The sequence below is a fragment of the Panthera tigris genome, chromosome C1 (assembly GCF_018350195.1).
Source record: "Panthera tigris isolate Pti1 chromosome C1, P.tigris_Pti1_mat1.1, whole genome shotgun sequence".
In the NCBI taxonomy this organism is placed as follows: Eukaryota; Metazoa; Chordata; class Mammalia; order Carnivora; family Felidae; genus Panthera; species Panthera tigris.
Genome location: NC_056667.1, coordinates 141390094 through 141405727, shown reverse-complemented (window position 1 = coordinate 141405727; position 15634 = coordinate 141390094). Strand labels below are relative to the sequence as shown.

Below are 15634 nucleotides of genomic sequence, written 5' to 3'. Positions count from 1 at the left end.
TTAGCTTACTGAGGTGGATTGGTGTGGTGCACGTGCAGGTGTGTGTGCATGCTTGGGAGAGGTGAAAATGGTATCACCCAGCTTCCCAGTCTCTGGTACCAGAATAATTGCGCTCAGCAATTGTGACCAGCAGTCAAGCACCCCTCCTTTGTCTTCAGCTTCCATTCACTCCCCACATCTATGCTGTCTGCTTCCAAGCTGTCAGCCTGGCAGCAGCACCTCCCTCCTGAATTATATCTCATATGGGGCTGTTTCCAAACCCCTTACTTCTGAGAGCCCTGTGGTTTGGACCGACTCCAGCACTCTGGGGAGGGTCTTGCCAAGCAGTGGTTGGGTCCTGGCTCGCCCCTGGGAATGTTTGTGCGGTCACTGTTGCAGAGGTTCCGAGATTGCGGCTGGGTGCCTGCTTGCCCCAGAAAAAGTTTGTGCGATTGCCCGGCAGCAGAGGTTCGGAGATTATGGCAAAACAACACACAGCCGGCACCAGGTTTCACCACACCCTTGCGTCTTTGTTCCAATATGAGCACATGTGGCTGTTCTCCAGGTAGGGTCCACTGGGACCTTTTCCTGTGAGGAGGCCATATGGCCTCTACCAAATGCCCTCCTAGCAGAGGAACCGCTTCTCCTTGTGTGGCCCACGGACCCCTCAGATCTCACTGCCTGCTCCTGGGAATTTGCCCTTCCCACCAGGGCACTGCTAGATACTGAGCTACAGAATTTCTGACTCTGCTGTCCCCTGTTTATAGAGTCCTAATGGAATTGAAGCCTCTTTCTCCCTTTCTTGTTCAGTCCCGTGTGGGTGTTTCCACTCTTTCTCTTTCTCTCCACCTACTTCTGGGGAGAGTGCTTCTCCTGCACTCTCCCCTGCTTTCTCTGTCCCCTCTCCGCAAAAACAGCTCCCTACCCCCTGTGGCTTTTCTCTCCTCCATTTCACCTCTCTGAGCTCTGTATCTGCCGAGTTCTATGGCTCAAGTTATGCAGATCGTTGTGTTCATCCTCAGATCAATTTTCTAGGTGTGCAAAATGGTTTGGTGCTGATCTAGCTGCATTTCAGGGATGAGAGAAGCCGGGAACTTCCATGCTGCTCTGCCATCTTGGCCCCCTGAATTTATTAGATATGAAATAAAAAAATTGTTAAGGGGCGTCTGGGTGGCTGAGTCAGTTGAGTGTCCAAGTCTTGATTTCAGCTCAGATCACGAGCCGCAGGGTGGGGGATTGAGCACTGCGTTGGGCTCCGTGCTGAGTGGAGCCTCCTTAAGATTCTATTTCTCTCTCTCTCTCTCTTCTTCCCCTTCCCTGACTTGTGCTTGTACTCTCTCTCTAAAAAAGAAAAGAAAAGAAGTGGTTAAATATTTTAAACCTCTAAAATATACAGCCTGGTCTGACTTCCCATGTAGAAGAATTAGTCATCTTTGTACAAGGACAAAAGCTGGACGCGAATAGTTTCCATGTCATAGCCTAGTGTTTGAGTCTAGAACTTATACTAGGCAAAAATCTATTACGTTTCTTAAATCTCTGGCTTGTCATTACACTTGTCACAACAATTGCTTTCCATTCATTATAATAGTGTGAAGCAGTTTGCATGGTTTTTAAAAGTGAGTTCTGGCATTTAACTGAGGTTAACTAGATTCTGTATTTTTCTCTCCTACTTGTAAAGTATAGCTGTTTGCTAAGCCTGTTTATTTTTTGGCTTTTATTATTCCTTTTAAAAAAGGAACAGCTCTAGAATTCTACCATCCTTCCCGCTTATCACCGTGATAAGTCCATATGAATATAATACTCAGGTTTGACCATATTCGAAATTATGTGTTTATTAAAAAGAGACTAGATTTAAAATATTGCTAAAGTCATAATTTTTATATCCTTATCCCTCTGTATTAGCAGAAAAGAAGTATCTCCTGATTTTGAAATTTTGTAAAAGTCAATCAAGTAAAAATGCAACATAATTCAGTGATTATATTCTTATCATGCTTTTTAACAATTCACTTTTTAATTGTTATTTTGATTATGAAATACTTCAGACCACAAAAACATGCTGAGAATAAAATAATCTCTAGATATTTCATGTACAACTTAATAAATAAAATTTTATAAATACAAGTAAGCCTCTGTGTACCCAGTTTTGATCCCTCATCCTAGTCTGCTAGGATGAGGGATAGTTTGGTATTTATCATTCTTATGTGTATGCTATAAATATTTTTACTACCTATGTATGTATCACTAAAGACGATAGTGTATTTTTTAATGTTTTACAACCTTATATGAAACACTCATATATTGCTAGTGAGAATGTAAAATGGAAAAACTGCTTTGGAAAACTTTTGCCAGTTCCTAAAAAAGTTAAATACAGAATTTTTTTTACCATACAACGCAGCACTTTTCTTAGGTACATACCAAAGAGAGACGTATAAACCACACAAAACTTGCACAGAGATGTTCATAGTAGCATTGCACTACTCATAGCCAAAAAGTTAAAAAAAAAAAATAAAACCAAACAATGACCAAATATTCAACTGGTGAATGGATAAATACAATGAGGTAGATCTACAAATGGAATATTATTCAGTCATAAAAATAACTGAAGTACTGATGCATACTTCAGCATAGATGAACTTGAAAACGTTCTACTAAATGAAAGAAGCTAGTCACAAAAGACCATGTATGATTTTATTTATATGAGAAATACAGATTAGGCAAATTTATAGAGATATGAAGTAGACTAGTGGTTATCTAGGGTGGGGATTATGGGGGGAGATTGGGCTGTGACTGCCAATGGGTATGGATTTCTTTTTAGGGTGGTGAAATGTTCTAGAATTAGATAGTAGTGATAGTTGCACAACTCTGAATACACTAAAAAAATCAAATGGTACACGTTAAATTGGGTGAGTTGTATTGTGATGTGAACTGTATCTCAGTAAAGCTGTTTAGAAAGTTTATGTGGATGTCATATATTCTGCCATTAGCTTTTTAAACTCAGTATAAACCAAATCATTATATTTTGGGATTTATACATTTTTTGAACATTTAGTTATATATAACTCAATTTTCATATTCTGTTGTATGAATTTACTGTTATTTTATTAATCATTTTCCTTTTTTGCCCTTTAAAAACAATGCTTTTGTTGGGTACCCAGGTACCTCAGTTGGTTAAGTTTCTAACTTTGGCTCTGGTCATGATCTCATGAACCATGAGATGAGCCCCATGTTGGGGGCTCCATGCTGTGAGCGCTGAACCTGCTTGGAATTCTCTCCCTCTCTCTCTGCCCTTCCTCTGTGCCCTCTGTCTTTCTTTCTCTCTCAAAAATAAGCTTTAAAAAAATCCTATCAAATTCTAATTTGAAAGAAAGCCTTAAAAATATATGTCATCATATAAGAAAATGCGGATTACTGTTCACTATTTGCAAAAGCAATGGTTTTTAAAAAATTTTTTTTCAATGTTTATTTTTGAGAGAAAGAGAGGGTGAGTGGGTAAGGGGCAGAGAGGGAGGAAGACACAGAATCCGAAGCAGGCTCCAGGCTCTAGGCTCTGAGCTGTCAGCACAGAGCCTGACGCAGGGCTCCAACTCACAAACCATGAGATGATGACCTGAGCTGAAGTTGGATGCTTAACTGGACACTTAACCGACTGAGCCACCCAGGAGCCCCAAAGCGTTGTTGTTGTTGTTGTTGTTGTTGTTTTTAATGTTTGTTTATTTTTGAGAGAGCGTGAGAGAGAGGGGGACAGAGAATCCAAAGCGGGCTCTGTGCTGACAGCACATCTTGTGAACCGTGAGATCATGACCTGAGCCAAAATCAAGAATCAGACGTTTAACTGACTGAGCCATCCAGGTGCCCCTAGAATTTTATAGAATTACTGCTGATTTGTAACTTATTTAGTATTATTTCACTGTTTAGAAGAAATTTTATTGGTGTACCTTAGAACATTTAATTCATATAGCTACACAATTTAAAGTTGAAAATACTTTATCTTCTGAAATTTTTCTGTAGTTCTTTTATATTTGGCAAAAGAAAAGGTTTTAACTACTGTGCCTTTTTTGGTATTTTATTGTTAATTGAGACATGTCCTAATTTTCGTGTGTGCTGATATTTTATAGAAAAAGCCACAAATGAGTACAACACTACAGAAGATTGGAGTCTTATTATGGACATATGTGACAAAGTTGGGAGCACTCCTAACGGGTAAGATGCCCAGTCATGCATGGTGAATGTCTAGGAGCTTAATTACCTGTCTCTTTGCCTGATACAACTCTGAGAGGAAAATGGGATTTTACTGTTTACTTTTGGGGGACAAAAGTAAAGAGATCCTGGTGGCCAGATTTATGGGACTAACCTTATCATGAAAGAACAAATGGAAAAGAGTTCAACTGAAAACCTGAGACATATTAAAATATGTAATTAGGGCTTTTACACAATAGGAACACGTGTTAACAATGAAAGTTGTTTAGGGAATTCCCCTGTGACTTAGACATGTATGGGAGCCTTTTAATAAAGTAGATAAATGTAATAATATAATAGGTAATATACTGAAAAAGCTCTTTGATAATGAATGGATGAAAATAATAATATGAAAAAGTGAATATAAAAAAGAGTGCTTTTGGGAGAGAATGCAATAAGTAAGCTGAACTGATCTAAACTTTAGAAGTTTAGCAGACTGATGAAAGTATTTGTTTTAACATTACAACTTTTCAAAGTACCTTCATACATGTTTATACTGAAAACTTTGAAGACTATGTCTCGGTAATTTTTTTTATAAGAATTTGTTGTCTGAACACTAAATCTGTCTTGAAGAAATAAGGTAATTTATATGACATAGTTTTTTTGTGTTGATCTTTTGGAAATGATTTGGCTCTTGATTGGGGAATGTACAACATTTACAGCAAGCTCCTTTTTTTTTTTTTTTTTTTTGAGTTCTGCAGTTCTATGAACGAAAGATTGTGTAGAATCATTTACAGATTTAATCCTTTATGAAATGAAGTTTGCAGGATGTTATTTATTTACTCATTTACTTAATGTTATTTTGAGAGAGAGAAAGAGAGAGAGCCTGTGCGCACGTGTATGCAAGCAAGCAGGGGAGGACAGTGCTAAATCACTGGAAGGCATTGGTAAATATTAAGGTACAGGAAAGTGGCCAGTGGAAAATATTTTTTGGGGGGGACAAAGTTTTTATTTAAATTCCAGTTATTTAATACACAGTGTAATACTAGTTTATGGTGTACAATTTAGGAAATATTTTTTTAATGTTTGAGAGAGAGCACATGCACACATGGGGGAGGGGCAGAGAAAAAGGAGTGAGAATCCCAAACATGCTCCAGGGAGCTGTTAGCATGGAGTCTGACATGGGGCTTGATCTCACAAACCGTGAGATTATGACCTGGGCTGAAATCCAAAGAGTCAGAAGTTTGACTGAGCCACCCAGGTGCCCTTGCAGGATTTTATTTTTAAATTTAAAGTTATTTGGTATGCCTTATATTTTTAATGTTTAAGTTGAAATTCTGAATAAATCCTTAACCTTCTTCATTTTTTTCTTAGAGCAAAAGATTGCCTAAAAGCCATAATGAAAAGGGTAAATCATAAGGTTCCTCATGTTGCTCTGCAGGCGTTAACTGTAAGTAAAAGTCATGTTATTTATTATTTGACCCAAATTTTAAATGTGTATTTATTTCAGTAAGTTAAATAAGATAATATCTCAACATTTGTATATTGATTTTTATTTTAATTAATAGCTTCTTGGGGCTTGTGTGGCAAACTGTGGAAAGATATTTCATTTAGAAGTATGTTCCCGTGATTTTGCAACAGAAGTACGTGCTGTGATAAAAAATAAGGTAAATTTTAAAAAGAGAAGAATTTAAATCATTAAAAAGTGCATATACTGTATGTCATTTTAACTGTATAGCGTTAATAAAATTGTTATAAATGAAATAATTTTTAGATAAGTTTGAGATGAAATAAACTTCCTTTTCTAAAACTTGATGTTTTCATTTGAAGCACCAAAACCTGTTTTTCTTCCCAAAACATATATACTAGTGATAATAGCTCTTCTTTATTGAGAGTTAGTAAGCAGTCACTGCTCTAAGAATTTTACATATACTATCTTGTTTAATGTTCTTAATAACTTTTAGAAGTTAGATTCTCTTGTCATTCCTTTTTTATCAATACAGAAACTGAGCCTTAGGGAGAAGATGAGTAACTTGTCCTAGGTCATGTGACTAGTAAGTAGCACAGCTGAGGTTCAGATCTAGGTTTCTGTACCTTCAAAGTCCAAACTACCACTATTCTGTCCAGATTCACATTAGAGATAACAAGCAAAGGGGGCCTTTACTTTAGAGCAGGGCCGGGACGGGGGGCGGGGGTGTCTTCACAATAGGGTTGTTATTGATTTCCTTGGGATAGAAACTCTGAAGCACCATTCTCTTGCTATTAGTAAAATTCCAGAATTTTAGTTTGGTTGATATAAAAAGCTTAGTCTAATGTTGAGCATATTAAGAAAACAAGAAATAACCTCTGAATATAAAAAATCTGTTGTCATTATAGTAAGAGTTAGAAATTGATGTTTAAAGGGGTAATTTTACAAGAAATAACTCTATCTTAAAGCAAAAATAGGCATTTACCAAGTACTTATGTAGGCTGAGGATTGCTGGACTTTCGTTGATGTTTAATTTTGGTGGTAATTCTCTTTGTTAAATGTTTCAAGTTCTTTAACCATTACTTAACCATAGTTTTATTTCTTTCTTTGCATTGCCCTTAAAAGGCTCATCCTAAAGTGTGTGAAAAACTGAAATCTTTAATGGTGGAGTGGTCAGAAGAATTTCAGAAGGATCCTCAGTTTAGTCTAATATCTGCAACTATTAAATCTATGAAAGAAGAAGGAATTACTTTTCCTCCAGCAGGTTCTCAGGTAAGAGATTCACTTACACCCATGGTTGATCTTACACTATTTTGAAGGTACGTATCATATAAAGGCTGGACAAAGTCTGTCTTAATCATCATTTCCCACCTCCACTCTCCGGGTGCCTATCTGAAATAGCGCCTTATATTAGTAGATGTTCTAATTGTTGAGTGAATTTCTTTTTTTGTTTTAAGTTTATTATTTTGAGAGAGAGGGAAAGAGAGAATCCCAAGCAGGCTTATCACTGTCAGTACAGAGCTCAGTGTGGGGTCAAACTCATAAACCGTGAGATCATGACCTGATCCGAAACCATGACCCGACTGCTTAACAGACTGAGCCATCTAGGCGCCCCTCTTGAGTGAATGTCTTATACTTATCAGAACTTTGAAAAGTGAATCAGCCATAAATAATCTGTTTAATGCTACTCTAAGTCTAGAGTCATGCAAAAGGCATATATGTATGAGGGAGCCCTTATGTTTAAGAAATTTATAGTAAAGTTGGATTGTTATAGGCAGGTGAAAAATAACTAAATTATAAGTGACACATATGGATGAGGGATGGGTAGGATGGGTAACAAAGACAGGATGCCAGGAGAGAAAGGCAACTACAGACTGGGATGGTAAAGAGGTAGAATTTTTAGACTGGAATGCATTTCAGTATGTACACAGGAGAGGAGATCCTACTGGGGGAAGAATGATACAAACAAGTTTATGGAATTGAGAAAGCTCAACACCAATTTTTTGAAGAGTGAATATGCCTGCAGGGAATGGTTTACAAATAGATAAGGGGAACTATAAGACTAGAAATTTATTTGAGGAGATGGGAAGATAGCTTTAGTAGGACAGGGGTGAAGGTCAGGATAATAAGCCACAGAGTGGGCTGTCTAAGTGTGGGAGAAAAACACTATCTTAAGTTTTGCTTCCGTGCCTCTTTCCTTCCAGTTAATATTGGGATATGGACTAGGGAAAGAAACTAAGAGAAGTACTGTATATTTTATTTTACTTTAGACTGTAGACTACACAGTCAAAAAGAATCTTTATAGCTGAGCAGAACTAAGGGTTCAAGGGAGAATTTGGGGACAAAAACCTTATAAGTAATAAAAGCAAGCATTTTTCTGCTTTGTCCTTTCTGCATGTCATTAAAAACCTGTGTGTGTGTTTTTTTAAATATGAAACTTATTGTCAAATTGGTTTCCATACAACACCCAGTGCTCATCCCAACAGGTGCCCTCCTCAATGCCCATCACCCACTTTCCCCTCCCTCCCACCCCCATCAACCCTCAGTTTGTTCTCAGTCTTTAGGAGAGTCTCTTATGGTAAAAACCTGTGTTTAACGAACTGGTTGATGGTTCAGGATCCTGGACATCTCTGTCTTCCATGGCTTTAACGTTGTTTTTAATTTTATTTTTTATTTTTGAAAATTGTTTTTGTGAGACAGAGGCAGCCTAAGCAGGGAAAAGGCAGAGAGAGAGAGAGAGAGAGAGAGAGAGAGAGAGAGAGAGAGAGAGAATCCAAAGCAGGCTCCAGGCTCTGAGCTGTCAGCACAGAGCCCAGCGTGGGGCTCGAACTCATGAACCGTGAGATGATGACCTGAGCCGAAGTCAGAAGGTCAACTGAGTGAGCCACACAGGCACCCCTGTCTTCCATGCCTTTAAATTTAAGCACGAACCTCCTAATTCTGATGTGCCTGAGGTGCCACCATGATTCAAGTACAATGGTACTAAAAGAGCTTAATAAGTATTCCTAGAACCGCACCTATTGTCTCCATCCACCCTCTTCTTTTCAGTAATTATTATGGCTTCTTGCTGCCTCTCCTAGACTTCAGTGTCCCTCACTGAATAAAATACCTTGGACAGTTGAGGTTAGGAAAGTCCAATTGGGAAAGATTTGTGTTTAAGTATTTTCTGTATGCCATGATCTGTGTCATATACTAAGATTTATGCAAAATGTAAGCCAGTTTGTGCCTTGTGAGTTTATTATGTTTTCTTGAAAACCATGGTATTTTATTTTAGTATTTGAAAACTGCTACTTTAAATTTTTACAAAGAACTTCACTTTTAGAAGAAACTCTTGTCAGCTTTTTAAAAATTAACATGTGCAAGTAATTATAGAGCTTGTGTTTTCTTTGAAACAGTAGTTGTGTTCATTTTACTCATACATTTACAGACTGTCTCAGCTGCTGCCAAGAATGGTTCATCATCGAACAAAAACAAAGAAGATGAAGACATAGCTAAAGGTAAATGCTCAAGCGTGTATAATTTAATATTGCTTAAAACATCCTTGCCAGAACAATTTATTTAAATAAAAATTATAATCAAACTGGGTATGCTTTTACAATTTTGCCTCATATCTAGTAGGGTCTGAAAAGTAAGGAAAACAATTAACATGATACAAGAATGATTTAATTCATAATCATTGTCAATAATACGTATTTAATGTCTTACCTTTGGAGAGATTTCATTTCACCTTTTCTTTAATGCCAAAGTTATGAGTCAAGCACAGAAATATGTTCACGGCTTGTCCTATATGGAAAGCTACCCATATTATAATGTCACAATCTGTTTGCTATAAAAATAATAGCTGCTGTATATGACAGACTGTGATAATAAGGAATGAGCAAAAACTTTATTTTAAAAAATGTCATGATTCTCTGCCCTGTCCTCCCACACTCCAAAAAAGTTAACTGTTTAGCATTTAATTGGACAAATAAAATACTCAACTTGATTTATTCTTATTAAGTATTACATTAGAAGTATTTCTTTTTGCTTTAAAAAAATCAGAATTAATTTTGGCTATCTTGTTTTTTGCATTTTAATTTTTCAAATTAGCTATTGAATTATCATTACAAGAGCAGAAGCAGCAGCACACAGAAACAAAATCCTTATATCCATCTGCAGAAATTCAGTTAAATAATAAAGTTGCAAGGAAAGTGAGAGCTTTATACGATTTTGAAGCTGTTGAGGACAATGAACTTACTTTTAAACACGGTGAAATTATTATTGTTTTGGATGACAGGTAAGTTTTCTATCTTTATTTCTGGAATATTTTGAAGTTATTAAGTATAATATTCTTAATTTAGAATATGGATATTAAGGTCTTTGACTTAGTATATTTAAATCATAATAGAGCCTTTTCATACCTTAATTTTTTTCTAAAATAAAATTTAATCAGGGATGCATGGATGGCTCAGTTGGTTAAGTGTCTGACTCTTGAGCTCAGCTCAGGTCATGATATCATGCTTCGTGACATCAAGCCCTGTATCGGGCTCTGTGCTGACAGCGTAGAGCCTGCTTGGGATTCTCTCTCCCTCTCTGTCTGCTCCTGCTCTGCTTATGCTCCTTCTCTCTCTCTCAAAATAAATAAATTAAAAAATAAAAATAAAAGTTAGTTAGACTAGGTAATGTGAGTTTGTTATTGTTTTGTTAAATTTGGTAGTATTCTCTGTATCTTGGATAAAAGATGTATTAAATAATGTTACTTATCACAATTGTGAAGCATAAATATTTGGTCCTCTGAATCCATTTGTACTGGGAGTTGTGTATATCAAAAAAACTGGTAAAAAAATTTAGGAAGAAATACAGCTATATTATCTTTGGTAAAAGCAACCAAAAGCTATGCTCAGGTCTTCTCTAATTCTAAATCTGCTACTGTACCCTCCCTCACAATTACTCTATCACTTAAAGTTGCAGTAAAGAATATATCTGTTGTACACCTAAGCTAATATAGTATTGTATGTCAACTACACTTCAACTTCTAAAAAAGGGTAGATCATGGGGCACCTGGGTGGCTCAGTTGGTTAAGCATCTGACTTCGGCTCAGGTCATGATCTCACGATTTGTAGGTTCAAGCCCCGCGTCAGGCTCTGTGCTGATAGTTCAGAGCCTGGAGCCTGCTTCATATTCTGTATCTCCTTCTTTCTCTGTTCCTCCTCCTCTTACTCTCTCTCTCTCTCTCTCTCTCTCTCAAAAATAAATAAACTTAAAATAAATAAATGTATGTAGGTAGGTAGGTAGGTAGGTAGGTCTGTCTCTATTGGGCCTAATTCTGTTTTTTACTTTGCCTTTAAAAGAAGTTGATGAGGGGCGCCTGGGTGGCTCAGTTGGTTGAGCGTCGGACTTTGGCTCGGGTCATGATCTCACGGTTCAGGAATTTGAGCCCCATGTTGGGCTCTGTGCTGTCAGCTCGGAGCCTGGAGCCTGCTTCGGGTTCTTTGTCTCCTTCTCTCTCTGCCCCTCCACCGCTTGTGCTCTGTCTCTCTCTGTCTTAAAAATAAATAAACGTAAAAAAAAATGTTGATGAAATTTAGTAAACGGGTGGACATAATAGCTTATTACTGTGAACAGAGATTGCAGATGCATTTGGTATCCATTACAAATAACTTAGGATATTTAGTCTGGTGCATTTTTAAATGAGTATATACACAAAATAGTGTTACTTTGCTGCAGTAAATAGTTATTGAAAAAGTATTATGTACTAGGCTTTGTTTATATAAAAAATGAATGAGGATGCAGTTCTGTCTTATAAAATCTAAAGTAAGGGAGTTGAAATTTCTATACAGGTATTAGTATGGAATGTAGACTGTGAATGCCATAAAAGAGGCAATGTTGGGGTCCAGAAGAGACCAGATTTGTACTGGATGCAAGCATCTGGGAAAGAAGGCTTAAGCTGAGAGTTCATTTCAGGTGAACTTTGGTTTTGATGGGATAGGAAAAATTTTGCAAGAAATTGAGAGTAGGAAAAGGAAGGTCTCTTAGGTGATCAAGAAAATAATCTTTTTTTTTTAAGAATTTTTTTTTTTTTTTTTTTAAGTCATTGAGAATGGAACACATGACTCCTGAATGAGAGTAAATAAATATTGGTGCTCCTGGGTGGCTCAGTCGGTTGAGCATCAGACTTTGGCTCAGGTCATGATTTCGCGGTTCGTGGGTTCGAGCCCTGCATCAGGCTCTGTGCTGACAGCTCAGAACTTGGAGCCTGCTTCAGGTTCTGTGTCTCCCTGTCTCTCCGCCCCTCCCCTGCTCATGCTCTGTCTCTTTTTCTCTCAAAAATAAACGGGCATGTGGGTGGCTCAGTCGGTTAAGCATCCAACTTTGTCTCAAGTCATGACCTCACAGTTTGTGAGTTTGAGCCCTGCGTCGGGATCTGTGCTGACAGCTCGGAGCCTGGAGCCTGTTTTGGATTCTGTGTCTCCCTCTCTCTCTGCTCCTTCTCTGCTCATTCTCTGTCTCCCTCTCTAAAGAAATATGTAAATAAACATTTAAAAAAAAGAAGATGACGACTAAGTAGTGTGGGCTCTGAACACTGACAGTCTGAAATGTCAGGCTTCTTAGTGTAGTTTTAGTTAGAATATTTACAAAGGAACTTAAGTTTATACTTTAAATACTGTTATGCAACTAGAAAATTAAAGACATTTATAAAATAAATGGAAAGAAAACTATAAAATGAGTAGTTTTTGCTCTAAGATTCAAATTTTGAGTATTTGATCTAGTGAGAAAATATTCGAAAATAAATTGCTACTTACAGGGTACTGATTAATGGCACAGATACTTTATCACTTATCTTCAGTAGGCTTCTACTACCCTGTGCTATAATAACTCAATTCTCTGACTTTTTCTTTTGTAATTGTCATGAATCCTTCATGCATACTGTATCCCTTGACATCATTTGGTGTTCACGTGGCATTATACTCCTATTATAGTCTACAGGCTTGCCATGAGTAAAGGGTTATGTTGCTGTGCTGCATGTGTCTTTTCACACATGTTTAATTAGGCACAAATACATTTAACAACTTAGACTCATAAAACTATTTTCAGTGGAGACTTAACACTATAAAAAAGAACTTTTTAATAACTTCTAAGAGACTCAACATGAATATGGTGGAATATGTAGGTTGATTACAGTCATTTGATTGGCTACCCCAATCTTAAAATTGCCATAGACCTCCTCATTAACACCTATAGGTTACATGTTATCATTCTGGATGATGGATTATCTTTGCAAAGGTTTTTAAGCTCAAATGCAAACTTGGGTATTAAAGTTAAATGGCAAAAAATATAAAAAATAAAAAAAAAGTTAAATGGCAGTCTTCAGTTGAAAGTTCACCTAAATGATTCAGAATATGACCATTTTCATTGTTTTCATATTGCTGTGGAAATGAAAGCACAAAATTAAAATTTTCACATACAGAACTTGAAGTTGCTTGAGGCTACATCATTCTTGGATTTCAGCTTAAGAAACACTGAACTAATAGAAAAGGCACACATTTCTTATTAACAGAGTATACGAAAAAAGCTTTTCACTTTCTACATTTTTAGCTTTATCTCACCACTCCTTGCTGACTCTTTATGTATTATTTCAAATAATCAAGTAGAATTCTTGCATTTCCAAAAATGCCATATTGTGATTAGATCCTCTGCAGCATTGCACATTTGATTCTTTATTCCTGGAAACTCCTGTCGAAAGAGGCAGACACATTTAGAAAAGAAAAGGAACTTTACTTGCAAGGAAGATTTGCAAGGGAGTCCAGGCTTTAGAAGGATTGGTCCCCTAAATTAAAAAATACGTACATTAAGGAAACGATCCCCACAAGATCACTAAGATTTCCAGATTCACTACTTGTATGTTTCTGTTTTTTTCACATGATTATCATATCCATAAATAGAGCATCAGTTATTTTCAGCCATTGTCATTACAAAAGACAGTAAATAAGTTGTCTTAGTTGGGAAGTCAGTAGCTTAAAGGAGAGGCTCAGGCTTTTATTTTTTGAGACCTAAAATGAGCCAGGATAACTTTGTTTTTTGTTAGTGTGCAGTTTTCTGTTTCTTTGTATTTTTATTTTCTTGCTTAGTCATAATGGTAATAGAGAATGTCATTTTTATTTCCATAACCCTAATTTCCTTTTCTTCCTGGCACTGCCTGCTTAATCTTCAAAACCCATGTAGATTTTATATCTTCTTAGAAGCCTTTAAATCTTCTCTGCTGTTAGTTTCCGGTAGTTAGAAATAGTTTCTCTTTGCTGCTATACATCCCTGAACATAGTGGCATTTTTCATACTATACTGCAGTCACTGCTCTACATGTCTGTCCTGCTACATGAGTTGATTTTGAGAGGAAGGGAGAAGGAGAAAACAAATCCTACAAGGTAAAGCAAGGTAACATGTTCTTAACTGGTATGAGAGGGTTGAAAAATACTGCACTAGATTTTCGTTCTTGAGGGCAGAAACCCTATCTCCATTAGCTTTGTAACTTCATTGCTTAGTCTAATGTCACTTGTCCCCTCTTTGGTAGTCTTTTCTAAGTGTTAGATGAATGATCAGTTCATTGACAGTGGAGTTTCTGTGTTTATCATTTTTCACTCAGCTGTGATTTATTTTTACTTAATATAAAAAGCTAAATATAAATGCTGTGTTTAATGATCAGTTTGTGTAAAATTACCGTGCTGAATTACCTTAATTTAGAAATTTAAAAATTGAACAGTATTTTGTATCATTAACATTCCAAAGAATCAACTCATTGTCAGTGGAGAGAATGTAGAGCTGGGTTAGGGCTAGGAAGGAGTCATCATGCTTTGACATGGCATTTGGTTGTTTTGTCTACTTTTATGTTTCATCAAGCCTGGGGAAGGCTACACATAAAATTGTTGATAAGTTCAAATCTGTGTGACCATTTCATAGGTTTGAAGTTTCTGGTTTTATATAAAAATTGCTCTGAGTTCAGCTGTCCTTATTAACATGGAAGGTTTAATTTAAAACAGCGTGTGTGTAAGAGAGAATTTCTCATTCTAAATAGACAGCAGACATGATATATTACAATTGTCAATATATCAATTATTTTCTGGTTTTAAAAATTTGGATGATACATAGCTTGCATCTTCATGGTACTTTTTTTTTTTTTTAAGTTTATTTATTTATTTTGAGAGAGAGAGCACAAGCAGGGGAGGGGCAGAAAGGGGGAAACAGAGAATCTCAAGCAGGTTCCTGTCAGTGCGGAGCCCGACGTAGGGCTCGAACCCATGAACCGCGAGATCATAACCTGAGCCAAGATCAAGAGTTGGATGCCCAACTGTTTGAGCCACCCAGGAGTCCACTTTGTGGTACTTTTTAAGTCAAATTATGTTTCAGAATCGTACAAGTTAATTCATCCTGAAGTTTCATTTTTAAGAATGTCTGCTCAATAAGTCAAATTTTTGGAAAGGAGTGGACAAAATTATCCTTTCTGGATTCTATGATTGTCCATATAGAAAATCCAAGAGAATCAATGGACAAACCATTAAAATTGGTAAGAGTTCATGGTTGTCGGATACAAGCTCAACATACAGAAATCAGGGGGTGCTTTAATCACAGCTTTTAGAAAATAGAAAAAAATTGCCATTCTCAGTAGTAATAAAAAATATAGATGATCTAGGGATAAATAAACCTAATAAAGATATATAAGGACTTTATGTAGAAAGTTATAAAATTCTTTGAAAGATATAAAGAAATATATACATATAATATGTTTATATAAATGTAATGTTTTTATTTTATTTTTTATTTTTGAGAGAGACTGCATGAGTGGAGGAAGGGCGGAGAGAGTGAAGGAAACAGAATCTGAAGCAGGCTCCAGGCTCTGAGACTGACACGGGGCTCAAACTCACAGCCTGTGAGATTATGACCTGAGCCAAAGTCGGACGCTTAACCGACTGAGCCACTCTGGCACCCGTTTAGATAAATATAAATGGAGAGAGATACCATGTTCATGGTGAAGAAAACT

General features: G+C 36.7%; 1 protein-coding gene across 2 annotated transcripts in view; it reads left to right on the top strand.

Moving 5' to 3' along the window:
- The window catches only part of STAM2 (signal transducing adaptor molecule 2), a 47378-nt gene that overhangs the window by 16979 nt on the left and 14765 nt on the right, over positions 1-15634 (top strand). For both annotated transcript variants that reach the window (XM_007078507.3, XM_007078506.3), the window contains exons 2-7: positions 4095-4179; positions 5530-5605; positions 5724-5822; positions 6749-6895; positions 9051-9120; positions 9713-9899. In XM_007078507.3, the coding sequence (XP_007078569.1) occupies positions 4095-4179; positions 5530-5605; positions 5724-5822; positions 6749-6895; positions 9051-9120; positions 9713-9899 (664 nt within the window). The remainder of the gene's footprint in view (positions 1-4094; positions 4180-5529; positions 5606-5723; positions 5823-6748; positions 6896-9050; positions 9121-9712; positions 9900-15634) is intronic.